Here is a 26,669-nt window from a genome sequence, read left to right as displayed (position 1 = left end):
TTTTATTGATTTAATGCAGGGTTTTCCCTAACTTTATAAGCCGTAGCACCCAAGTGATTCTGGGTAGGACTCTAATTATAGTACATCCAAACTGAATTAAAAAATCTAAAATTTTATCACAATGTAATGATTGCAGCTAAGCTTTTTGTCTGTTGTTTTTGTCTGTTCCTTTTCATACAAATATCTGTAAACAGACGTAGTGGAAATAATAGTCCAAAATCATGTTAATTTATAGATTTTCTTTTTACAGAGCCAACATAGCATTTATGTCCCAAACTATGTGAGTAAGTCTTTTACAAAAGTAAGGAATATTCTGGAATTTAGCACCTAAATCCTTTAAGTCATCCTTTATTTAGCCAGGTCCCCTTGAGATGCATGATTTTCTTCATCAAGGCCGTACTAGTAATATCTATAACATTTCCCTCACAGATTATGTAAAGCAGTCAAGACATGTTTTAAATACCTTTAAAGATATTACAAAAGGAAACCTTTCTAATGCCTTGGTGTTAATTTATATTCCACACTCAGGGTTCATAAAAAATATTACTGTTATTATACAATGGCAGTGAAGAACAGCTAAAAATAACACTTAAATGAATTACATTGGTGTTTTATCTCACTTAAAAACATGTTTGCATAATTCTGTGTACATACCTGAAGATGGGGGTGTGTTGTGGGTAAAGCCTGGATAGAAGGTCTGCTGAGAACGAATGTCTTCGGGAGACACAGGATCGTCCTCTCTGCTTTGATGGAGACCCAAACTCCGGAGACTCTGGACTCTCTGTCCCAGGTGGCAGAGCCCTTTCCAAACGCTGCAGTTCCCTTTTAGCTTCTAACAGGTGCCGCTTCCGGGCTATTCTCTCCAGCTGGTAGTAGAGCCATTTTCGGCGAATACGGCTTTCAGCACGGCGGAGGGCGTAGTGCTTTAGTAACTCCTCCTGCACAACCTTCTTCCTAACTCTTGCTGCCTGGGATGGACGATCCACTAGTAGACCTTCCTGATTCTCAAATATCTTACTTGTCACCCGCTCCAGAAGAGGGGAAGGGATGAGATCTGTTTGAACACCAAGCTCTTGGGTGACTCTGTGATCAGCTTGGGTCAGACGCTGCTTTTCTAATAAAATCCACTGCTGGACTGTTGGCGAGATTGACAAAACACAGCCATAAATCTTTTGCACAAGCACCCATATTTATCAATTAACAGACATCAATGTAGCCATTAATAAAGTTTAAATGAGTTGTTAGTGATATTTCAACCACAAAAACAACAGTGATGCAACTACAGCTCAAGCTGCTCACAGAACAACTCTTATCAAAGCTACCCCCCACTACCATAAGAAATCATCTTGAGTCAAAGAAAAACAGAGGCAAAATGTGAGTAAGCATTGATGTCGCTTACCCAAGTAAATAAAGTAATCAAGTTTGATGCTGAACTCCAAACTTTTATTCTACACTCAGCTTTCACAACTAGTGGATCGTGACCAAAAACTGGGTGGGTTGCATATTGTGTTATTAAAGAAAATCTGTATTTTTGCTTTAAATCCAATCTGAAGTCAGACTTCTATTTTGACAGACATACATCAAAGATGTGCAGTAGCCGACTGTCACCATGATGAAGCAGACATTTGACTGAAAGGTGCCAGGATAACTTTACTTTGTCATTTATAGGCAAAATGTAGTGCCCATATAAGTGTGTTAAATATGAATTTACAGAAACTGAAAATAAAAAGGAACTAAAGCCCAACTGTCTGACAAGTCAGAATTAAAGTATCAAATATGGTTTTGTTAGTGTTACTAATTTTGTGTCTAAACACAGTTGTGCAGTTGCAATCTTATATTATTATTCATCAGCATTTTATTGTTAGTTTACTAATGTGTCGAAAATCTGTTTCAGTTCTATAAAAATGGATCATAAGTAGTTCCCCATGGGAAAATGTGGGCCCAAAGCCTTGATCAGATGAAAATCCCTCGTCTAGACTGGTAGGGTGGAAATGTAGCGATGCCTAAAATCGTGTAAGTTGCTATGTTACATTATTATATTTGATAAGTTAATTGTTGATACATGGCTCAGATCATTTATCTACAAAGTGATGTCAGTTCTGACCACTGACAACATATAAGCAAGCTGTAATGGAAACTACAGGCTGCAGTTAACAAAAGGAGTGTTATTATCATATGAATATCTCCTTTAAACAAAATATCAATTAATACTTATCTTGAAAATGTTCTTTTTCACAGCAACAGAGACATTTTAAGATGATGAAAATACTACCCACTCTCACTGTGCTGCAGTTGAAGGTGGGCCTGCTCCCCCTCCAGCTCTCTCTCAGCTCGTCTCTGTTCGGCCTGTATCTCCTGTCGTAAACACTCTACGTAGCGCTGCTGCTCCTCCACACGCTGCCTGGCACTCGGCTCCTCACTGGGGGAGAGGCAGGCATCCGGCTGCCCTTGGAGCGTCACTTCTTTGACACTATAAAAGAGCCACACAGATTCAAGATGAAATACAAAGTAAGAACTGTGATGGCGGAAGAAAACATAAAAGGTGCAATCTGTTGACTAAAATAGCAGTTTAGAAGCAAAGTGGCAGATTGAAAAAATAGCTGCTGCTCTTGGGTTTAGATCAGCGTCTCAGTGGTAACCAAGCAACACTAGAGACTGTCCTGTAAACATGAAACTGCAATTGTTCAAGAGGGTGAGGGCTAGAGGAAACATGCAGCATTTTGGACACTAAACATATATGCACATCACACTGTGGAATTAGAACAGTCAAAGATGTTAAATTCTTTTGTGAAACAGTAGTTACCTGTGGTCAGAGGTCATGGGGCAGGGAGCAGCGTAGGTGCAGGTCATACCACCTTCACTAGCCTGTTAAAAAACGAGTGAGAGATTAGATTTACAGCAAAAAGCCTGTAAACAAGTGACCTCTATAATACTAATTAACAACAAAGTTAATTCCTCTCCAACATCATCATCAACAAGATTTTCAAAACAGGAAAAGCAAACAACAGAAACTCTTTCATGTCACCAGAACTGCCTTTAGCATCTCAACGATCTGTCGTCAGTGTTATCATCAATGCCATCTTAACCAACTGCATCATTTTTACTGTCGGCCGAGCAGCACCTTACCCGTCTGCGCTCTCGGAGGACGGCTGCCTCTGCTGGGTGGTTGAAGCGGAACTTATGCACTCCTCCCAAGGTGATCACTGTCCCTGGAGACAGAGAGACGTACCCTTCATCACAAGCTGTGCTCATCTTTTAATGGTGTGTTGATGTAACCTATGGACAAGAAGTGTGTGTGAATATGTGTGTGTGTGTGTGTGTGTGTGTGTGTGCTGCAGCGTTTGAACTGAATAGAGTGTGTGTCAGTATGTCTGTTTATCCTTGAGCTGTCTATGCATATTTAAGTGTGACAGAGTAGATCTGACCTACATGTGATATCCAGCATGTAGCCACAATCATACATCAGATTTAATGGTGTCATGTTATGCTTAGATTTGATGTTCTACAGTACATTTATGTTTCACATAACACCATCAGGTTTGCCATTTTACCAAGGTCCTAATGACCATACACGTGCATTATATACAAACAGCATTAAAAACATAAAATTGAAATAAAACATGATAAGAGAGGTTCGACTGGATGATTTGGACTGAGAAAAAAAAAAAGACAGCCCGAGTCTACGCAAGAATTTTGGAAAGTTTTGAAGAAAGCCTGGTGTAATGTATCATAATACACCAAGTCATAAGTGTACCTAAAGACAGTTTACCCAGGAGAGTTCAATATGTAGTTAGTGTAAACAGGGGTCAAATTTGATATTGACTTTTGCCTATGAGTCACTGAGTTAATATTTTCTATGTTTTTAATAATATGCGCATATTTTCTGTATAGTTTAGTTGAGAAACAAATATGCATAGTCATTACGACTGCAAACACAGCAAAGCTAAAGGCTGATGAAGACTTCTGTAAGTTATGTGGAAACACTGTTGTGTGCAGACCCTTTAAATTGCAGCATTTTGTAAATTATTTCTCAGCCTCAACCTCAAGATCCAACGAGTAAATACAGGGGATATATTCACAGGATTAAAAACACACAAAAAGTAAATGACGTCAACGTGTGAAAGTCTCGATTTAGTGTGACCTCTGTAGAGGTAAAAGAAGCAGTTAAAATAAGAAACATTTCACATGAATTTAATGAAACCTGGTGTACAACACCAGAAGATTGGTGCAGTAAATCTGACATTGCCTGAATATGTTCAAGACACGCTAAGTGCAAATGTACTAAATACTTAGGTCTGCGGAAACTGTCTTCTCCTGAAGTGTTTGTTTTCTGTGCTGTTTCCATATTTCCTGTATATCCAGTTGCATCTTGATTGAGACTGAGAATTACATAAGGTTGATCATTATAACATTGCTAAAACCATAAACTTCATGAAAATCTGACACTTTTACACATTATTGTAACTGCAAAGGCTGAAATTTCAACTGTAATTAACTGTACAACTCTAATGTATCACTTGACACTCACATCAGTTATAAAGTACTGCAGTAAAAAAAGCAAAATGGGAAAGGAGACAGCATGACCAAACTTATTGGATGAGGATCTGAGCTGACCTTGAGCCAGTCTGCAGGGCTCGCTGACCTCTCTGTCGTTGAGCAGACAAACGCAGCCTGGTAGCGGTCTGAGCGTTACCACACCTCTGTGGTTTTCAATCTCACAGCTGGCGCTGCCCTGCAGAACTACAAACACAACATAGAGGCACAATCACACATACTGATTCAGAAAGCAGAGCTGATGTAATCACTGTAGTGCTATGGGCGCTGCCACTTTTATTATGCATCCTCATTTAATTAATAATCACAGTGTGCTGCATTTTTTCTCTGTGATAAGCTCGCAAGTGAACATGATATTCTACTTCTGTTATTTTCCGTGTTCTATATTTAATGCTGCATGTTCTGTCTAAATCTGTCCGTTTGTTGTATATTTACTCTGTGATAATGCGGTAAGAGGCTTTAAGGATTTGCACATTTTTCCCATGAACACACTATATTGTTTGAATATAAATATTAGTGACTGGATAACTAAATGCAGACACAAATTAATACCTATGTGGGGTTCTCCAGACTCGTCCTCTGGGCCAATGTAGGTAATTCCTTCCTGTAAGAGAAGATCATGTTTTATACACCATCTTGACTCTAAATCGACATCAGCAAAGATGGAAATAAAGTAAAGCAAACCTTGTACACAGTGGTCATAAGGTGCAATATTTTGCTTCTGTGAATGGGTGTTTTAGCGTGTGTTCTTCAAAGAAATATTGTCCTTATAAACTTTGACTTATTTGACAGAAAAAGACATCATTTGTTTACTTTGAAGTATTATCTAATGGGATTAAAGGCTGTCTTATTTGGTGTCAGGACCACATGTGCTCCCAGGTGGCCTCCGCTCTTCACATGCAGGAAGCAGTGTAATTGTCAGGCCTAAGGGTATGCTTGTCATTGTCAGAATCAGGACAGCTTTAGCTCCCATGAGTCCTAGCCTAAGAACTAAGAGCCTCTTATCCAACCTAGCTTCATGCAATGCAGCAGGAAAGAAGGGGAAATTGACAGGACAGTTGGAGGGTAGAGTGAAAAGGAAAAGACAACAGAAACGCACCTTTTCTCAAGAGTTTTTTTTTTTATATTTTCTAGCAGAACAGAGAGAAACAGTAGGAGGAGGAGGAGGGGGAAAATCTAACAAACAAACAAAAAAAAGTGGTTTTAGTCAAGACAGCTGACAAAAACAGTAACACTAGAGATGAAGAAAAGTAGAGCAAATGCAAAGAAAATCAGTTTGTGGGTGTTTGTAGCATGTTCTTCATACATGTCTGTATAATCAGTCAAACAGAATCATGTGTGTCTCCGGATGAGAATTACACAAATGGCAAAAACTAGTAAAAAGACGCACTTGATACATTCATAAGAGTAACATGATCTAATTATCCAACAGGACAAGTACGTAAAACTAAATCACGGGCATAACCTATTTATTTTCGTTCTTCTCTTCATACCCTGAGGTGATAGAAGACCACACCAGTACTGAGAACGTCTCTGTCGAGCGAGACCAGATGTGGTTGGAGGGAGCTGATGAGGAACCCGGCCTGGTCTCTGTTGATGTCCACGCTGTACTGCTCCAGCAGCTCCTTCTTGTCTCTCCAGCTCTCTGACCAGTCCTTCGTCAGCTGATCCACCTGAGGAGGAGATGATAAAGGCAGACCAACATCAGTGAAGTCAGGGGAATTGTGATTTGTAACACGTTCCCGATAACTTTTTTAGATGTAAGTGGGGTTGCGAATTCCAGCCATAGAAAGAGAGGTTGATTTAAGTTACATCAATGTGTCAATTAACTATAGATACAATTATATTAGGATGGGGAAAAGTGGACTGTTTCTGTCGTTAATGTTTTAGTTGTGCATTTTATCCTTCTCAACTTCATTTTCCCTGCAAAATTTGCTGAATTTTAGTTTGTTAGTAAACTCTCCATGTAAAATTTGTGGAGTTTATTTCAGATTATTGTAAAAAAAATTTGACAACTCGAAACAAGATACAACAAGAACTCTGCAAACAAGGTTATTATCATTAACGAAAAGCAACAAAATGATGAAAACTAGAATTGAAAAAACGTTTTCGTAAACTGAAATAGATAAAAACTATAATTAAAAGAAAAAAACGATAACTGAAACTGTATTGTGTGTTTACAAAACTAACTAAAACGGATAAAAATTATGGATAAAATTCCCTTCGTTTTCGTCTTTGTCAATGTCGGATTGATATGAAATCAATTTATTTCCCTCAAGCAATTTTAGCTGCTGGCACCATATGATATTTAACGGTCTGTCACTTCTCGTCACTTGTCGTTTAGAGTCAGCTTTTTGTCCCCACTCTACCTGGAAACATGGAGACTAAAGAGTTGGGAGAAAGCAGCAGAGTCCTGTCTGGGATTTATTTGAATTTGACGATGAGGAAGATAAAAGATATTAAAAAAAAAAAAAAACAACTAAAATTAAACTAAAACTAAGCATTTCGAAAATAACGAAAATTAATAAAAACTAGAAAACCTGCTCTAAAAACAAATTAAAACTAATTGAATTAGAGGGAAAAAAAAGTCAAAACTAAATAAAACTAATCTATAATGAAAAATCCAAAACTATTAGAACCTTGTCCACAAATTATACAGAAGCTAAAACAAGCCAAAATGTCTAAAGTTTCCATAACTATACAGTACACTTCTGATGTACTTCTGTCCCTAAAAATAAGAATGATTCAAACAAGAGAATATGCAGCAAAGTTTGCTCATGCTTTCTTAATTCTTTTCTCATTACAATTAATTATTAAGTAATAGTTAAACTCATTTTTAGCAAATGCAGCAGTGTAATGTTTGCATTATGGTCCCCTACTGTTGAAAACACCATGAAACATGAGATCAACGTATGGGCATTGATTAGGGCTGTGTATTGGCAAGAATCCGGAGATACGATACAAATCACAATACTAGGATCTCAATACAATATATCGCAATATATCACAATACTGTTAACAAGGTGATATTTTTTGTTTTGTTTCTCTTTTAAAAGATTATTTCCTGGAAAAACTTATAGTGCGGCATTTGGATAAATAAAGTTTTGACATGCAGCTTTACCAGTACAAAAAAACACACAAATAAATAAATAATGCTTTACAGACATTACAGATTAAGATCCTGCTTAAATGTTCGTGTTCTGTTGCAAAAAGAATGCACAGTGTTCAGTCCCTGAATCATCCAACATTAGAACATTATTTTTGCATTTGCATTCTCAATAAAAAAACCCTAATATTTGCCTCTTTCAGACAGAAAAAAGTGCTTTGAGGATGATTGAATTATCCATTATTTAACAAAACAGTGTTATCAATATAAAAAAAACTACATTTATGACCTGCAGTATCACAATACTACTATTGTAGTAAACAAACAACAGAACAAAATACCCATGTGAATATAGAAATAAAAGAGTTTGAAAAACAAAAATGAACCTCCGCCATGTCTGCATTTGAATAAATACCTAAAAATATCGATACAGTAGTTTTTAATATTGATACAGTATTGTGAAGTGAAATATTGTGATATATTGTGATAGATTGTGATAGATTCTGTTGGGTTTCTGTAAATTGGCTTAGAGTCTGGTTTTGACCAACTCTAAATATACAGTGTCATGAGATAACTTTTTTGTTGTGATCTGGCGCTATATAAATAACATTTGATCGATTGAGTGATTTGATTGGTTTTCCCCTGTAAGTCGCTTTGGAAAAAAGCGTCTGCCAAATGCATAAACATAAATAAACATATTACAATATCAATATTTTCTTACACCCCAAGCGTTGATTGTATGTTACCTTTAGTTCATTCTGTAGCACAATGTCGGACAGAATTCCATCCCTCTCGTCACTCAAGGATGGACTGGGATTACGTTGCTGTGAGTCAAGAAAAATCATCATTCAGTGCAGAATTATTTGATTTATTATGCAACCTGTATCTCACAGTCACTCTCATATATGACAGAAACACACTGGATTAAGAACTTATAATGTGGAGTAAGCCTTATGCTACGCAGGAAATAGATGGGATGGATATAAAATGGGAAAACCCCAGCAGGGTGGACTCCTTTGCACCATATTAGAATGATAAAAGGTCACCATACCATTTCAAAGCTAAGCAGCATGCTCTTCAGCCTGTCAATCTCCTCCCTCAGCTCCCTGATCAGGCGGACGTTAGCATCCTGTGCAGAAATCAAAGGGCATATCAAACAAGGGAAAACATTTGGATCAAACAGTAAATCTTGGCAGTCTCTGAACCACCACTGACCTCATTAACCCGAGGCTTGTTGACAATATTTCTGGCATGGGCAGCGTAGCGGAGCGTGCTGAGGGTTTCGTTGTAACTGTTAATGGAGGGCGAGACAGCTACAACACACACATACACACACACACACACACACACACACACACACACACACACACACACACATAAATAACAATAGCCACCATCACAACAAGAAATAACACTTTTAAGTCAGCCTCAACTATGAGATGTTAATTCCATGTCTCTATGTAGACTTTCCTTGCAGCTGCAGTTAAATTTCATATTTTCTCACATCACTACTATGAAGTTTTGGCTTTTTTACATTAAATAATTGTGTTGATTGGAAAGAGCGTGATACAACAGTTTTGTCAGAACAGATATATATATATATATATATATATATATATATATATATATATATATATATATATATATATATATATATATATATATTATTTTTTATTTATTTATTTTTTTTTCTATGGAATATCCTTTGCAGTGGACAGAGTATTTTTTTGTTATTTTTCTAAGTAAAGCCGTGACATTCTTGTCTCCTAAAGAGGGCAGAGGAGTGCAAAGAGGATATTATACTGACAGTCAATAGAAACTCTGAGGTCTAAATATCTGCATATTTCCACTTGTAGTTGGTTGTAATTCTTCATAGTGGATTTCTTGCTGCCTTAGTGCTGGGGTAGTTCAGATAATGATGAGTTGTCATGTTGTCACGGTTCATTGCACATGGGTTGGTCTCTTTGCTAAAGTGGACCAAATACACACTGAGCAATACTCAGTGTGTATGTGCACAGTCTGAGGATTGGTTTGGAAGGCCTATATAAAGGCCCAAAAAAGGCCTCCGTTGTTAGTCCAGTGAACGGCATCATGCCACATCTGTCACCTGAACGTCGTCTGCGGGTTGGACCTGGGTATGGTGGAGGCCGGTCTGAGCTCCAGTCATACAGCCAGGCCTATGGATGGGCTGTTCCCAAACCTGGGAGAACACCACAACACCACAGGCTCTGGTGAACAGAGACCGCATAGACCAGGACCAGGACCAGGACAACTACTGTTGGGACTGTGTGTCTGGCAGGTGACATTTTCTTTCATCAAGTTTTTAGTTTACTGACCGATAGGCTGTAAGCTATTGTCGTCATGTGGCCTCCAGCATCGTTGTCTGTCATCGTCGTCTGTTGTCACCTGTAGTCGTCGTCGTCGTCTGTCGTCGTCGTCTGTCGTCGTCGTCTGTCATTGTTGTCTGTCGTTGTCTGTTGTCGTCTGTCATTGTCTGTCGTCGTCTGTCATTGTTGTCTGTCGTCGTCTGTTGTCGTCTGTCGTCGTCTGTCATCATCTGTCGTCGTCTGTCGTCCATTACAAAAATTTCAATCGTCTTCTTCTCCAAAACTACAATTCCGATTGACTTCAAACTTGGTATACAGCTTCTTTATGATGATGTCAACAAAAGTTAGTGAAATTATTTGTATCCAGATCTGATTCTGGATTTGGTGCGACTTTGAAAAATCTCCCCATTATAAGAGATAGGAAGTGCCAGTAAGCTACAGGGCCATTGGTCCTATTTTTTGTTTCGAAATTATTCTTGAAACTTTAGATTTTTGTTTCTGTATGCCAATATCCTAAACAAATGATTCATATGAAAAAATTCCAGTTTAGGGTTTCAAAATAAAAATTATGTCGAAAAATATGGTCTCAAAGTTTTCATTGACTGTCAGTGTACAAAATTTATATCGTGTTTTAGGTTTGTTTTGTTTTTTTTTTTGGAGTGGACGAAGATTATTTCTGGCACGTTACTAATATGCTCATCTGTTCAGGGACTTTCATTTTAATGGTCCAGTGTGTGACATTTATGGGGATTTAGGCGTATGTAACTGCAAAAATCAAATGAATATTCATACTTATCTTTTCATGAGTGTCTGGTCATTCAAACACACAAACCATGTTTTTGTTACCTTACAAGGAGCCCTTTTATTAATCTACAAACTAGGCAGTGCACCATGTTCCAATGACATGTTATTACAGTAGCACAGACCAGACTCTTCCCCTTTTTTCTGTTTTATAGCACATGGCATCCAGTCTTAAGGTGTATTACTGCCCCCGTCTATGTTTAACTGCGCACCAGAGTTAATATCACCTCAACTACAAAGCCCAGAACAGATAAAACAAACAGTCGCCCCAAATGTCGACGCCTTTTGCAATTTTTGCAGACACTGCAAAAAAATAGCAGAAGGTGGGGCAGGGAGGTATTCGGTTGGTTGCCATCTGCACCGCTGTGTGTCACTACACATTATACACTGAACCTTTAAAATGCTGTTCTAAAATAAAAATGTATTCATGTGGCTGTGTCCCAAGTAAATTCTATCACCACAGTGTTAGCTGCTGAACCATCTGAAACAACTCCCACATTTTACACTCTATTAATCTTTTCATCTTTCAAGCTTGCTTTAAGCTCTTATGACAAAATGGCTCAGGACTGCAACACCTTGCACTCCCAGATACACACTTACACATGAAGTAGTAGTAGTAGCAGTAGTAGTAGCAGTTTATTCTGTCGTTAATTACTTTAAACAACAAACAAAAACAACATATCTATTGTTCCATATACAGTGCGACCGAAAAGGTTTAGGCTGAAGTAAAGACTTATTTTACCTAACCCTATTTTACAGTTAATACAATGTTTCCACACGAAAACAAACAAACATAAAAAAAAATAATTTCAATGTAATCATTGCTAAATATACAACAGAAGAGAATACATATTTAATTTCAATTCAGGTAAATTATGTCCTTATCTCAACAACCAATACTGATCCTAGTCTTTTAAACAAGTATTTTCTATAGTCAATCCTGAGCTCTATATTTTGTTGAATAATAGTTAATTTGTACATCTTTTTAAAAGTTTTAAAGTGAACACTTATGTATGCAGGCTTTGTGTATCCAATATGCAGCCAATGAACAAAACATCCACGACCAAGTGCCATCACTCTCCAACCATATCCCTGAAGTCTGGGTACACTTACTTGCAATCATTATGGTTTTGGAGTTGCCCCCAAGGCTGTCTTTTAGAAGCCAGGTTAGGACTGAGTCTCTGTATGGGATGAAGCAGTGCCTCCTCCCTCCTCCTCCTCCTCCTCCAGACAGGGAGCTGCTGTGACTACCCACCGTGCTGCCATCACCCTCAGAGGCCATGCTGTTGATACTCTGGCAGCTGCTAGACATCTGGGAGTTCTGAGCTGTGAAGCAGTATTACAAGGAACAGTGGAGATGGAGGAGAAAAAAAAAACTAAATATATATATATTAAAAAAAGGTGCACACATGATTTCATTTAAAGTCACTTTTCTTATCCTACATCTCTTGGGTTTCCAAATTAAATCCTTGTAAAACAGTGCATTCATTTACCAAGTGCAGAAATGACAATGCCCAGCGTGACGAGTGACTTGTTGATGTTGGAGCCCTCTGTGAGTCGATCTCTGCAGTAATGAGGGTCTGCTCTCTCACTGTCAGACATTACACAAACAACAGAAGATGCTCGTCTTTAAAACTAAAAAGAATACAGAAAAACCCTGAAACTGTATAATAAATATTGATCATCTTATTCCACTAGGGGGCAGCTTTGTCAATGCCTTTAATGCAGAGGCTGCTAAGAAGAACATGGTATAAAGAAAGATTCACCTCCCAGCCAAGTCCACCAGGTTAATCTTGCTGACAGTTTCTGAAGGAAGGTTATTTTCAAGGATTGCCTGTGCAGAAAAAAAATTGTAAGAAAATATGTAAATGATGATAAATGCATCACGTATTAACTGCACATCAAAATGATCACTAGCAGACAGATTTAACCCTTTCATGCACAGTGGTCACTCCAGTGGACAGTTCTTCTCAAGCTGTTCTCTTGTATATTCATGAGTTTTGTTGTTTTAGTTCCATACCAGCCAACACAGTGGACACTTCTGCACCATCCCATTCACTTACATTCATAAAATTACTGTAACGTTGCTGCTCTTTATAAACCTGATCTGCAGTAACATGTTTTAGTGTAAATCAGTTGCTAATTGTTATTAGACTGTAATTAACAGTTTTCTGAAACAAAAAGTTTTTTTTTTTTTTTTTTTTTGCATATCCTCCTGAGACCCAGCAATGCATTTTGTCCTCTGTAGGGAACAAAAGTTTGACAGTTTAACTAAAATGCTGTCCATTCCAAAGGACATTCCATTAAAAAAATCAATCAACAAATCAAAATGATTTTGAAAATGTATCTGAAAAAACTGTTGCATTATGCAGTTTCCAATCAAGACAATTTTTTCTGTAAAAAAAAAAACTAAAATTGTCAATTTCCTGGGTCTCAGGAGGATATTATCTCCATGAAATGAGTAATAACTAGTATCTGAGTATGATCAAATGTGTGAAAACATCAGATTAGCAGCATTAAAAATGTTTTTATTTCATTGTTTTCACACAGTTTATCACTTTCTTTTAAATACATGTTTCTTTGCTTCAAAAATTAAATGCATGGTGTTCAGCTGAGTGGACATTTTTTGTAGGTTCATAAAAAAATTTCAATTGCATTGTTTTTTTCATGCCTAAAGAGGAATAAAAACACTCAAGAAAAAAATATTGAATAAGGTTCTCATAATTCATGCATGAAAGGGTTAATGATATATTAGTATACTCTAACTACATGTGAGCTCAGCCAGGTATCAGCAGGGTCCTGACCTGTGTGTACTGGATGGTGAAGATAGCGTGGGATCTGCTGCTGGCATCGTGGTTGTGGGTTGCCGCAGTGATGCGGTTGGCGATGCCTTCTTCCAAAAGGTCCATGGCCTGTTTACAGTCTGAGACCACATGTTGGGACAGGTCTGTTACAGAGAAACAAAATGTTAACGAATCAGAGCCCATATTGCAAACTGTTACCAATGTGGTTTCAGTTCAACAAACAGGAAACATGTCTCATTAATACTTGGCTCATGTTTGACACGTAATACTTTCCCATAGCAATAAAAGAGGAGCACTGCTTTAGCTCTGCGCATGGATCACAAGAACTGAAGTGGTTGTAAAATGCATAACGTGTAGTTTCTTAAACTTTTGTTGACATACTTTGGCAGTTTACTCTTTTAAAGGTTTAGTATTTTGTTGACTTGCCACATGTGAGTGAATGCAGAAGTAAAAGCCGGGTCTTATTTGTGCTCTGTGAGTTCAGTCAAGTGTCCTCTTTGGAACCACAAGGAAATGACTTCACTTCCTCTGGTCGACTGGGATTTCTTCTGATACAGACAATGAGTGGATGTGGGGTTTTAAACACAGAAAGGAAAACAGATGCAACAGAAAGAGGAAAGGATGAAGAGTTGGAAGAAAAAAAAGAAGAAGTGAAAAATCTAGAGGAATATTCTGAATTAAAGCCTCCAAGGCCAAGTCTGGAGCAGATCAAAAGCTTTACCAGTGAACAAAATTCTACCACTGACCACAGAACAGTGGAGCTAACAATACTCCAAATTCACAGTTTGGTTGAGACTTGGGTTTTTCTGTTTGTTTGTTTTGTACAAGGAGGGGGTTATATGCAAGAAAAAAAAAAAAAAAAAAAAACTGGGGAAAATGTCAGATCAACTACAATTTGGAATATTCACACTTGCATGTCCAAATCAGTCCTTTTTTTTGACTGCTTCATGCACAACTATCCACTCACATGTTTTAATAAATTTAAGACACATCCTGTTACTGCACAAAACACTGCTGACTGAACTTAGTCATTTCAAATAGTGTGCATTTTATAAGATTCAGGATAGGTTTAGAGTAAAAAAATGTTAAAACACTGGTACACAATTTGTTATCTTGTTTTCATCTGGTGGAATTATCCCAGCGGGGTAATGAGAATTTGCAGCCTCTAAACATCTAGTTAGATGTTTAATTAGGAAGAGAAGCAGAAAGAGGCTTGAAGCGGAAATTATCTGTTGGTTTTTAAGTGCAAAGTTTTGTGTATTTAAACCCCAGACCCTCTGTGACAGCGTTCCATGTTATTATGTGCAAACAAATAGAGTAAATAAAATACTCCTTTTCCTGGTGCAGTAAATACAGCTGTTCTAAGTAAGTGTTTTCAAGGTGGGAATGCTGTGCCTTCATTCTGCCAAAGCTACTCAGTACAAATGGTCAAAACGATGGAATGGGGAAATCAGTGATGTGGTCACAGACAGCTGGTATTAAAGGAGAAAGGGGTTTTATTTTAAGTATTATGTGTTCAACCCACTACTGAAGGTTTTAAAGATCTCTGATGAAAGAATAAGCGACTAACATACATGAACCACAAGGCTACTGTCAAAAATGCCTGTTAATTGGGGCAGTCTGGGGCAAAATCACCTACCTAAGAATGTTTTCAAGGCAACACCATTATGCTTCCATTTCAGATGTGCATGTTACACTTCATACTAACATGGTGATGCTGTCGTGTTACGCCTTTGACTGTTGACAAACTGTCTCAAAATCATACAATGAGGTGGCATCATGCCAGTTTTATTTGGTTCAGTATGTGATGGACTGACTGAATATCCACTCAACTTTCATTACAGTAGTCCTAAAAATGCAAAAAGGCCCTTGTTAGAATTAATACGTTTCCAAAAACAAGTTAAGTGGTAAGAGGAAAACTTCTACATATTGCAAAAAAAAAAAAAAAAAAAAAAACATGAAAAAATGCGAATGAATTACATGCAATCCATAATTTGGTTTAGAGCAAATAAATAAACCTGTGCAACATCACAAAAAGAAAAGACAGTGTTTTGATGTCTGATTATGCACACCTTAAAAAAGAAAAAAAGGCAATCTTAATTTTTTCTACACTTCTTATTTTTTGGGTAATTTCCAGTGTGAGGCCTAAAATGCAAATAAGGCATGTTTGTGAGAATACAGTCAAAGGCTGTTATGTCAGTTCTGGGCAATTTAATTGAGGGAATATTAAGTCTCAAAATAGTCAGTCAATCAATCAATCAAATTTTATTTATACAGTGCCAAATCATAACAAAAGTTATCTCATGACACTTTACATATCGAGTCAGTCGAAACCAGACTCCATATCAAATAAAGCCTAAGAGGATAAAAGCCAAATAAAGCCAAAATAGTGCCACCTGCTACAGAATGGAAAAAAGTTGAAGTCTGCTCAGAGCTATTGTAGGAACATGACTGTGTGACTGTGCAACATAGTGGACTCTGGGGAGGGCACCCACTCCCTTTGCGGAAATGCACTATATGACTACAGCAAAATTAAAGCACCATGATATGTACGTATGTAATATCTCTATTCCCTTCTGCAGTCAGGATCCTCTTAAATGCACCTAAAACTTCCATACTGAACCTTTAACCCTTTCATGCATGAATTATGAGAACCTTAATCAAGATTTTTTTTCCAGAGTGTTTTTTTTTTTATTCCTATTTAGGCATGAAAAAAACGATGCGATTAAATGTTTTTAGGAATCTATTTTTCATGGAGTTACAAAAATGTCCACTCAGCTGGACAGGCATGCGTTAAATTTTTGAAGCAAAGACACATATATTTAAAACACATCATCATAAAGTGCTATACTGTGTGAAAACTATGAAATAAAAACATTTTTAATGCAGCTAATCTGATGTTTTCTCACATTTTATCATACTCTAATACTAGTTTTTATGCATTTCAAGGAGATAATACATTAAAAAAAAAAAAAAAAACTTTTTGTTTGAGAAAATTAGCTGTTGATTTACACACAAACATGTTAGTGCAGACCAGGTTTATCATGAACAGCAGAGTTACAGTAATGGTCTGAATATCAGTGTAGATGATGCATGAGCTTCCACTGTGTTGGTTGATATCCTCTTGAGATCCAGTAAAGTGAAAATCTTTAGCATTTTTACATTAAACAGTCATCTTGATTGGAAACTACAAAATGCAAGTTTTTTCAGATACATTTTTTAAATTATTTTCATTTATTTATTCTTTAATGGAATGTCCTTTGCAATGAACAGCATTTTTTTTAAATTTAAACTGTCAAACTTTAGTCCCCTACAGAGGACAAAAATGCATTGCTGGGTCTCAGGAGGACATGGAATTAAAACAAATAAATCCATGAATATATAAGGGAACAGCTGGAGAATATCTGTCCACTGTAGTGACCACTGTGCATGAAAGGGTTAATATGCAAACCTGGCATGATGAGGGACCGTCTTAAGTGCAATACACTAGACAGATGTGTCTAAAGCAGGTTAAAGAGTCGTCTAAGGTCAGAGACTCACCTTGAACATACGGGCCTTTCTCAGGATGCTCTCGGACTCTGAGGGAAGCTCTCTTCTTCTGCTCACCCCGTCTCAGCAGGTCTCGCACTCGCTCATTATAGATCTCCAGGAAGCTACAGGAACAACACCCCACATTTATGAAACCAGTTTTGATAATATGCCATGACAGGATCATGCCCATTTCGCTCTATCACTCAGACGTACACCAGCAGAGCCATGTATTATTAAATGTAACCGCTTAAGATTGCTTGCAGCTTCTAGTCTGATTAGAACAGCTTAGTCATGCTGATTAAAGAGAAAAGATACGCAGACAGAATTAAGAAATGAAGCAGTACCTGATTTCCACTCTACTTGAGTTCTGGCCATCAGGAAAAGTGTCCTCAGACCTGAAGAGACCCTGTAAAAGAATGTGAAATGTCCTCAGGTAGTTCCACTTTTAATTTATATTTTCAGCCAGGAGCATAATAATCCACTGACATACCTGACAAATTCGAGGGGTCAAACCAATTGAGTCCTGTCCAAAAAAAAAAAACAAGGGAAGCAGTGTGTACAGTTATTAGCTTCCACAGCTGTTATGCACAGTTTGGTCAAACATTATGTAGTAATTCTAGTTTGAGCTGGTACTGTGTGTGATTATAGCATTCGCCTCTTAATGTCTGGTGGCATCTGTTCATCAGTTGAAGGTTGAACATCTTAAACACATACACTTTCAAATAACACACAGTTTCCACACTTGACCTGTTCACCTTACCGGTGTGCCCATCATGGTGTGTGTTTTTCCGGATCCTGTTTGGCCGTAGGCAAACACGCACACATTGTAACCCTCAGAAGCAGCGGCCAGTACAGACACACCCAAGTCCTGGAACACCTGAGGAGCGTGAACACACACCCTGAATCACAAATACACAAAGAAAGGCTGACTAATACTGCTAGAAATATCTGAGTGGAGCCACACACTTAGAATCTCATACTTATTTTTGCTAAGTTGATAAAAGGAAATTAAGAAGAACAGTTCTGACTTGGGAATGATAGATGTTTCAACACACATTTAAAAATAAAGAGCTTTTTCGAGGAAAGAGAGACGCAAACAAATGAGGTGTTTATAGTGTAAGCCAATGTCCTTGATCTTAATCACATTGTGTTTTATGAGTATAGCTTTACACCGAGGTTTCAGGATCACAATGCTGTGGCATTAGGCCAGCGTGGGGAAGCAGGGTTGCTTCCTGCTGAAGTGTTTGGGTAAGGAGCAGGGAGGTCAGCTAATACTCAAGGTAAACAACGTTGTAGAATGTGTATGTGTATGTGAAAGTTGTAAGATGTAGCTTAACAGACTGGCGGTGCAGAGTGGGCCAGGAAAATAAATCTTGACTAAAAGCATAGTGGTAAGATGGGGGATCTGGGAGAGTCCCACTCAAAACAATCAACCAAGGCCTCTTGTTTTCCTTCTCTCTGTGCCTGCATTTGAGAGCCAGAGCCAAGAGATTATTAGCATCAGACTGATTCACAGCCACTCTGATCTACATGAGAAGTATAAGTGGAACAAATGAGCAGGACACAGTTAGTGGAATTTGATCTAATATGCAGTTTGACCCTTCAGTGTGAAATCTCAAATTATCAAGAGTTATTCAGGTACAATTAAGACTTCTTAAGACATTTTAAGACCATGAGCTTCTACTGTTATCTACTGGTGATGATGCAGCTGATACCACCCACCCTCACTAGGGCTGTAGCGATACACTAATCTCACGATACGACATGATACACGACATTCAGCTCACAATTTGATATATATCATGATATTCAGCCAATGATATGATTCGATGTGATTTGATGCACTTACATAATTTTCTGAAAGATTTTAAAGGGACAGAGTGATTTTGGTGACATCTTGTGAGTGTTCCCTTGACTTGGATTGAATTAATTGAACTAAAACTGAAAGCAAAGATCAATTACACAATGTCATCGGTTTCCTGATAAAACCTGCTAAGTGACATTTTTGGTTGGAAATAAAAACCTGCTATCTCCCCTATTATAGCTTCAAATTTCAGTCTCCTGTGAAAGTTGTTTACATTCCACCATAAGTACCAACATTAAAGGAACAGATATTTTTTTGTCATATTTCACAGTTTCCTGTTATATAAACAGTTTTTTGTTTCTCCTGTAAAATTTGCCAAAAGTCACATAGAAGGTTCTATCAGGAAGCCGACGATATATGGCTCTGACTGAACAGAGAGTCTACAACTTGCAAATGCTGGACAAAATGGATCAAAGATCTGATTAGAAAATTAGTTTGATTTATTGAAACAGTGAAAACTGTGGCTTCCAAGCCTTTGAAAAGTGCAGAAACTTTAATCCCCTTATTAAACTTTTTAAAAACATATACAAATCAGAACTCCCAAGAGGGATAATATCACAGCTTTATCAGAATATTTCAAATCTTAATAATCATTCCACCAAATACATTAAAGAACTAGAAAAGCCCTCGGCGAGCACAGACCTCCGCCAAGGCAGATCAGTGCCCCACCCCGATCACCACCAAAATTTAATTATTTGTTCCTTGTGCCAGTATCAACATTTCCTGAAATTTTCATCCAAATCTGTCCATAACTTTTTGAGTTATCTTGCACACGGACGGACAGACAGACAGACAGACCAACGCCGACAAAAATATACCCTCCTTGGTGGAGGTAAAAATGGGAAAAGGAAGGAGGATTTGTAATAACAGACTCAGACTGGGAGTGGACATGCACATCTCACTTTCCTTCTTTTTAAACCTGAAGTGCTCCCACACATCTGCCTTTAAGTATGAAGGTGCTGGATTTATATTTGCTGCCATTCTCCTAAATCTCTTAGCTCTGACTGCGTAAACACGAAGAGAAAGACGTGGGCGTCTGTGTAAAGACAGTATCTAGACGGGTAAGTTGGTAGAAATGCTCTACAGGGACACTAGCGGCTGGCTGACCTAATCAGTCTTCCTTCAAAGCGAACAGGATAAAATGGGCGGCGAGCAGAGTGCCAGACAGAACACGGGGGATTTGAATGGGGCTTAATATATCGATACTCGCAGCTGAAAAATCGATACTTTCTGGGGAAACAAAATATCGATATATATCGCAGAATCGATAAAATCGCTCAGCCTTAACCCTCATGCATGATGGGCACAAAAGATGAGTTGATCAGTAAAGACAGTGTTTGTTTAGTCCATTCCGGATTTTTTAGCTAAGGGCAAATTAACTGTGGTCCACACAGCAGATGACAGTAATGCACCTTAATGCTGGATGACACACAATAAAAACAGAAAAACAGAGGTATGTCAGAGTGGTAGAGACACGGCAGTACCACAAGGTGAATCCCATGACCGGTAACCTGCTCCCTCTGCAGCTCATTCCAAGTTAATGAAAACATAAAGATTCACATTTTTATGTAATTAAACAATAATGGAAACATAATTAGAAATATTGTATTCCATTTTTGCAATTACATCTAAATTTTACAAACCGGACCTGTGAGAATTAAATGTAAGATATTTTTTATGTTCTGTAATCCTGACCCAAGATGTTGGTGACGCTCTCAAAACTGAGTGACAGAAGATTTTTTTTACACATTTTCTTGCACAAGATGTAGCATTTTCAACAGGCCTCAATAAGCACACAGATTTTGAGATCTGTCTTAATCGTACTTAAATGTGTAAAGATTTAGGGGGAGTTTGGAGGATCTAATTACATAAATGGACTATAATTATGTTTTCATGAGTGAAGAATCACCTAAAAACAGGAAAAGTGCGTTTTTATTAAATTAACCCAAGTTGTTGATGTCTGGAGAAGTCATCTCCACAGAGTCTGCCATTTTGCACCATAATGACTTCCTTGTCTTTCTTCCATTATGTAGATGAGACATCCAGTGTTAAGCTGTGTTACCACCCCCTTCTATTCTTTGAGTGTGGACCTGTCACTTAAGGTACCAGGGGCAGCCAGGTGTAAGACTAACAGTTCCATCTATGTTCCATTATGAAGCAATGATTAAAAATTGTCTAATCCATTGTCTTTTGTTACACTGAAATGATTCATAATAGATTCATTCATAGTAATAAATAGCCCAGGGATTAACAGGTTAAACCGAATGCTGTCATGCAGGTGTTTAAAGCAGCCACAATAGGTCATGGTGATGTGAGGGCCAAGTGGTGGTATCTGTAATTTGCACATTGGACTATTACAACATTGTAAGAACTAGCTCTCAAATTATAGGATTTTACAGAATTTAAAGGACCCTCCTTTAAAGCGAACATTATCTACAAAATGATCACAAACCATTTAATCTAGTCCCTTAAACGAAGACTAACTGAAAACCATTAACTGAAAACCATACTATTTGCATGCAAATCAGTACTGAAATCAGAGCGCTCTTCTTTAACGTCAGTGAGCTGGTACTAGAGGGTTTTCCATGGCATCACAGTGACACTAGATCTACAAATGTTTATAGACCAAACATGGATATTATAGAAAGCACACTGTATCATGACAACTGATACACATTGTTGCCAGTGTAAAACATTGTACCATTTAAATACAGTGAGCAATGTGGGTGTTACCACTTCATTTTATTTATTTAAAAAGGTCAGGCTATCCTATTTTCAGGTGTGCATACTAGTCAATACATGTAGAGCCATATGACAAGTGATCTTTACTGTTATGCATCTGATGAGGAGAAAGAAATGTTATTATGTTCCTGAGAACATGTGGCCTAATTGCTAACATAAAAGCTTGGTCCAAATGCAACACATAGCTTGAGGGGGGTAGCAACCTGATCTAGACCAGACCTGAAACACAGCACATTTTCCCCCCAGAACCATAACACACACCTTGGGATCAGTGAGAGGTCTCCTCCCCTGGCCCCCAGGCTCAGGCCAGAACCACAGTCACCAGTGGGTAAGTACACAGAGGACAGATGAGGAATGCTCTCAAAAGCTGCCACGATCTCCAAGGATCAAACAGCAGAATACTTTCAACACACCTCCCATGTCTTCAGTTGTGTATATGAGTGTGACTACCAACCACTGTCAGGAGAACTGAGAACCTGGAGCTCAGCCTGTGTATACTTTAGGCTTACAAAACGGTGGGAACAGGTTTGGGTTGGATGTGCTTGAAAGTCCATATGAAAGGCTGAAGCCTTGTGAAAGCAACCTGAAAGGGTTCACTGGTCATCTGCTTATTCTTAAGAGTGTGTGAATCTGTGCATCTTAATATTCAACAGCCTTGAATGTTTGCTGGGTGAGGTGAAACCCTTAGAGTGCACAACCTCATCCTGTACTGCACAGAACCATTAGAGTTTAAACAACTATAAGATTTACTTAAGTTTTGATTGGTCTGTCCAACTTTCATGAGGTGTGTTCACATTAGGGATGGAACGATATGAAAATTTCATATCATGGTTATTGTGACCAAAATTATCACGGTTATCATTATTATCGCGGTATTGTTGAAATTGTGCTCAAAATGTTCAAAAAGTACTAATACACACACTGAAATCATTTAACCAAGCTGTATTTTGAAAAAAAAAACCCAACAACAACAAAACCCAAATAAAATAATAGTCACAATGTCCCTTCTGTTGCAGAAACATTCAAATATTAACCCTTAGTGGTCTGAGCCTATTTTGTCCGTTTTTCAGTCCTTTTGATTTTGCCTTTATATAGTATATAAACAAATGTTTACTATACCCATGTTTGGGATCTGTTTTTTCAGCACAATGTCATCTATATCATCTGTCTATTATTCTTTCACTTTAACCTACTATAAAAACAAAAAAAGGACGAAAAAACACACCAAAAATATAAAATCCGATTTGAAAAATCCTACTATAATGGACGTTTTTGTGTCCGACGCATGTTTGTCCGACACGTGTCCCGTTGTTGCAGCACGGGAGGGCGGTATTGTACAATGGCACCACAGGTACAATGCCGCTAGTGTATATAATTTATTGCATAAATAACACACAGATGCGTAATGAACCTTTTCAAAGACTTTAAATGTGAATATTGGTTCCAAATATTAGGTATAGAAAAATAAAATTGGAATAAATTAAACCTATACTCAAACATTTGACATAAAAGCAGAGCTTTACATAGGCGTTTTCTCCAGGAAAAGTGCAGCAATCAAATACGGTTATCACAATAATTAGAATTTAATCTGTAATACTAACCATTGGCAATTTTACCGCCGTTTATCATTCTACCAGCAATCGTTACATCCCTAGTTGGCATCGTTGCACTTAATATATAAATTTATGGGAGCATCAGTCATTGCATCATCCAACCAGAGGACAAACACTCAATTATGTTAAAAAAGCTAAAACAGATAGTGTCACTCATCTTCTCCACAAAATGACATTAGACATTCCTAAGTCTCACATGCAATTACCTACATAGTAAGACAGCAGTTTCCACATTAACTGTAGATTTCTTTAACTTAAAGACACTGAAACCTTCTCTGAACATAAGGCAGAAAAAGTACTAATGTTACGCACTGATACAGATGATGGAGCCATCATTTAGTTGTCACCTTAAACTCTATGAACAGAATTTGTTAGATGTGTTATTTCAAACTAGGGATGGGAATCGAGAACCAGTTCTTTTTGAGAGCCGGTTCCCATAAGCTCAATTCCTTGGAATTGTCTGCCTGCCTGTTTAACAATTTTGCTCAATGCCTTTGTTGCTCATGCGTGATGATGTCACACGTACGCTGCATTGTTTTAGTTTAGAATGAAGCCAACATGGCGTCGAGGTAGAAACAGTCCAAAGTAAGGCTATATTTCACACCAAAAGATGACACCAGGGCCACTTGTAACACTTGCAAAGCTTCCATTTCTTCAAAGGGGGAAATACCTCCAATATGCCAGAACATTTGTCCACACAGCATGCCATTCATTTGCAGGAATGTCATGTGTTTGATACACTACTTAGCAATGCTTGTCAATCTAACAGCAGAACAAACACCAGGGCATCATCCGGGCCCGATTCGGGGGGGGGGGGGCAACAAACGTTCTGCCCCCTCAAATAAAAGTTTCCGAAGGTAGGAAAAAGGAAAATGAGGTGCACAACAGCAGGAGACATAGAGGAATTACTAAAGTGTATTAAGTTTCATTTTCACTTTGTACAGTCATATGGTTGGACCCCCCCACACCAAACCGGGCCTGGCACCATGTGTTATTATTACTAGTGCATACTGTATATGTTATATTTTCTGTGCAGACATGGAAATATAAAAGACAAAACTGCAAACAAAACCATTTGTGCTCTTATTCCCTCACCAAATGAGAATTGATAAGAGAACTGATAAGGAATCGAATTGATAAGCAAAATCAATAATGGAATCGGAATCGTTAAATTCTTATCAATTCCCATCCCTATTTGAGAGTATTATTGTGTAGTATAAGATGACTATAATGAATAGTTCAGGTATACAAAAGCCAATAGTTTTAAGAAAGGCTGGCATCAACACCTGAAAAAAGTGGCATTGTTAGATTCAACCATCTTTTATTTAGTTTAATAGTAACTCGATAACTGAACTGAATATCTAAGTCATACTGAGGCCCTGGAGAGCAATTAAATCTCATAATCTTCTTCACACAAGATTATGAAATGTAATTACTTATTCTCTACAAACAAGATTATCATGTGCAAGGCAATATAATAAAAAAATGTGTTAACATTGCAAAAAAACCCAAAAAACATCAACATAGGGGCCAGTCAAAATTATAAACATTTATATTACTGAGCATCAATTTCAAAATGATTAATCTATAGCTCAGTTTTTATATTTTGATCTGGTAATGTCTCTAAAAGCCAGTAATCCCATTTGAGAAGCCTGTTATTACCCACTGGTTTGTATCGGAGCTAATCTTTGCTGATGCCAAAAGTTTCCAAAATGTCAAGTCCGTGCAGATTAATATCTGTACTTGACAGACAAGTGCAACTAGTAAAAGTACATCTATCTTACTCAATATTCTTATGTGACACTTTTTAAGCTGTAGATTTAAGTAGCATTTGAGACAGAAATGTAGAAAAATATGAAAGTGTACACTTAGGAAAACATCTACAATGTAAGTGCAAAGCCAGCCCAAATCACAAAACTTTGATTTTTCAAGTAAAAACCTTAAATTCCTTATGTTACCGGACCCAAATAAATCGTACTGAGGCTAAATGTCATGTGCAGTCTGTTGGAGATCAGACCGCCAAGCGTTGCCCCCTGCCTCTTGGCTGAATGAAAGCTTAGACATGGAGACAAAAAGCAGAGCCGCCCCTGTCCTGTCCTCATCCTACTATTCAAAAACAGACACAAACACTCTCACCTCCCTCAAACAGAGAGATTCAATACGGCTCTTGTTAAAGTTGACCCTCTTAAATTCACTCTATGGGGGCTACAACATGGCTGAGGGTCCCTCCGGGCTCTGCACAAAGACCAGGAACTTCACTTTGACTGTTTGTTCCTTCTTTGAACTGGGCTATCTGTTTTTCTCTTTACACTATTTCCATTGTTCTCTTCTGTTTTTTCCTGTTTTTTAGTAGAAGTTCTGCAAAATGACCCCTGAACAGCACCACAAGAAGAAGTAAAAACTATCTTAGACTTCTCTACACAATAAAACCATCCAGTGAGTTTGTCTAGACGGGACATTAGCAGCATTAAAATCAAAACTGTTGTTTGTCATCACCGTCAAACCAATGAATTCAACCCATTGTAATTCAAGCCACTGTACTTGTACTTGGATGCAGTGATCGTCTGTCACAGCCTACTTTCACAGTTTGTGGCACCCTGCAGCACTAAGAGGCATTTTTTGGGTGAACAAAGAAGGTGAGGTAAGCGACAGGTTGCACTGTGGGAATGGAAATTTACTCGGGAATCAAATGAAGCAGCACAAAAACAGCCTGGAGATAAAGTCTCAGTAAGCGTGCAAGCTGGTCGGGCGCCTAAAAACACACCAGGGAGAGACTAAACAGCTCCCATTAACAGGAAGGCTGTTGTCATCAGCAAACCGCTGCACGTGAACGCGTGTAACAGGCATGTGCGTTGTCTGTAGGGGAAACAGCATCCACAACAACGACACAGGCCTTGCAGTTGACTTCCTTCTTTCAGAAAAAAAAAAAAAACTATACAAACAATTCCACAATGAATGCGGAAAGGCAAAATATAGATTTCATTCTTTTGCAGGAAATGCATGTCAGATTCATCAAGTTAAAACAGAGAATAAGGAAGGAAGAAGAAAACAAGGGTTTCTTTAGGTTAGTAGATGCTAAAATAATGCCTCCAGATTTGACAGAACAGAAAAAAGAAACCCTACATTAGTCACAAAGTAAAGTCATTGTAAAATATTGGTGTCTGAGTTAGGGTGCAACAGACCTCTGAAGAACCTCTGGTCTCCTGAAAAACATGGAAGCGGTTGGGCTTATGCCAAAGATCTGGACCGTGATAAACACTGTGCAGGGTTTGTTTCTAAACATGGGATACATTTTTTTCCTAAAGAGGGAGTCTAGCCTGTGGCCTG

The 26,669-nt window shown here is 38.0% G+C and overlaps 1 protein-coding gene across 2 annotated transcripts in view; it reads right to left on the bottom strand.

Moving 5' to 3' along the window:
- stard9 (StAR-related lipid transfer (START) domain containing 9) overlaps window positions 1-26,669 on the bottom strand; it is a 71,930-nt gene that overhangs the window by 25,608 nt on the left and 19,653 nt on the right. Inside the window, exons 4-21 of one of the 2 annotated variants that reach the window (XM_030126676.1) lie at window positions 17,884-18,000; window positions 17,614-17,646; window positions 17,468-17,529; window positions 17,133-17,245; window positions 13,593-13,735; window positions 12,555-12,622; window positions 12,282-12,379; window positions 11,902-12,114; window positions 8,876-8,973; window positions 8,712-8,789; window positions 8,407-8,484; window positions 6,048-6,227; window positions 5,107-5,158; window positions 4,615-4,740; window positions 3,127-3,209; window positions 2,804-2,865; window positions 2,277-2,470; window positions 655-1,135 (exon numbers count right to left, since the gene is read on the bottom strand). In XM_030126676.1, the coding sequence (XP_029982536.1) occupies window positions 655-1,135; window positions 2,277-2,470; window positions 2,804-2,865; window positions 3,127-3,209; window positions 4,615-4,740; window positions 5,107-5,158; window positions 6,048-6,227; window positions 8,407-8,484; window positions 8,712-8,789; window positions 8,876-8,973; window positions 11,902-12,114; window positions 12,282-12,379; window positions 12,555-12,622; window positions 13,593-13,735; window positions 17,133-17,245; window positions 17,468-17,529; window positions 17,614-17,646; window positions 17,884-18,000 (2,279 nt within the window). Of the gene's footprint in view, window positions 1-654; window positions 1,136-2,276; window positions 2,471-2,803; window positions 2,866-3,126; window positions 3,210-4,614; window positions 4,741-5,106; window positions 5,159-6,047; window positions 6,228-8,406; window positions 8,485-8,711; window positions 8,790-8,875; window positions 8,974-11,901; window positions 12,115-12,281; window positions 12,380-12,554; window positions 12,623-13,592; window positions 13,736-17,132; window positions 17,246-17,467; window positions 17,530-17,613; window positions 17,647-17,883; window positions 18,023-26,669 lie in introns of both variants that reach the window. The other variant, XM_030126677.1, reaches the window with a different exon arrangement.

The sequence above is a fragment of the Sphaeramia orbicularis genome, chromosome 22, assembly GCF_902148855.1.
Source record: "Sphaeramia orbicularis chromosome 22, fSphaOr1.1, whole genome shotgun sequence".
NCBI lineage: Eukaryota > Metazoa > Chordata > Actinopteri > Kurtiformes > Apogonidae > Sphaeramia > Sphaeramia orbicularis.
The sequence above is the reverse complement of the archived record's forward strand: the minus strand, read 5'-3'. Positions and strand labels throughout refer to the sequence as shown.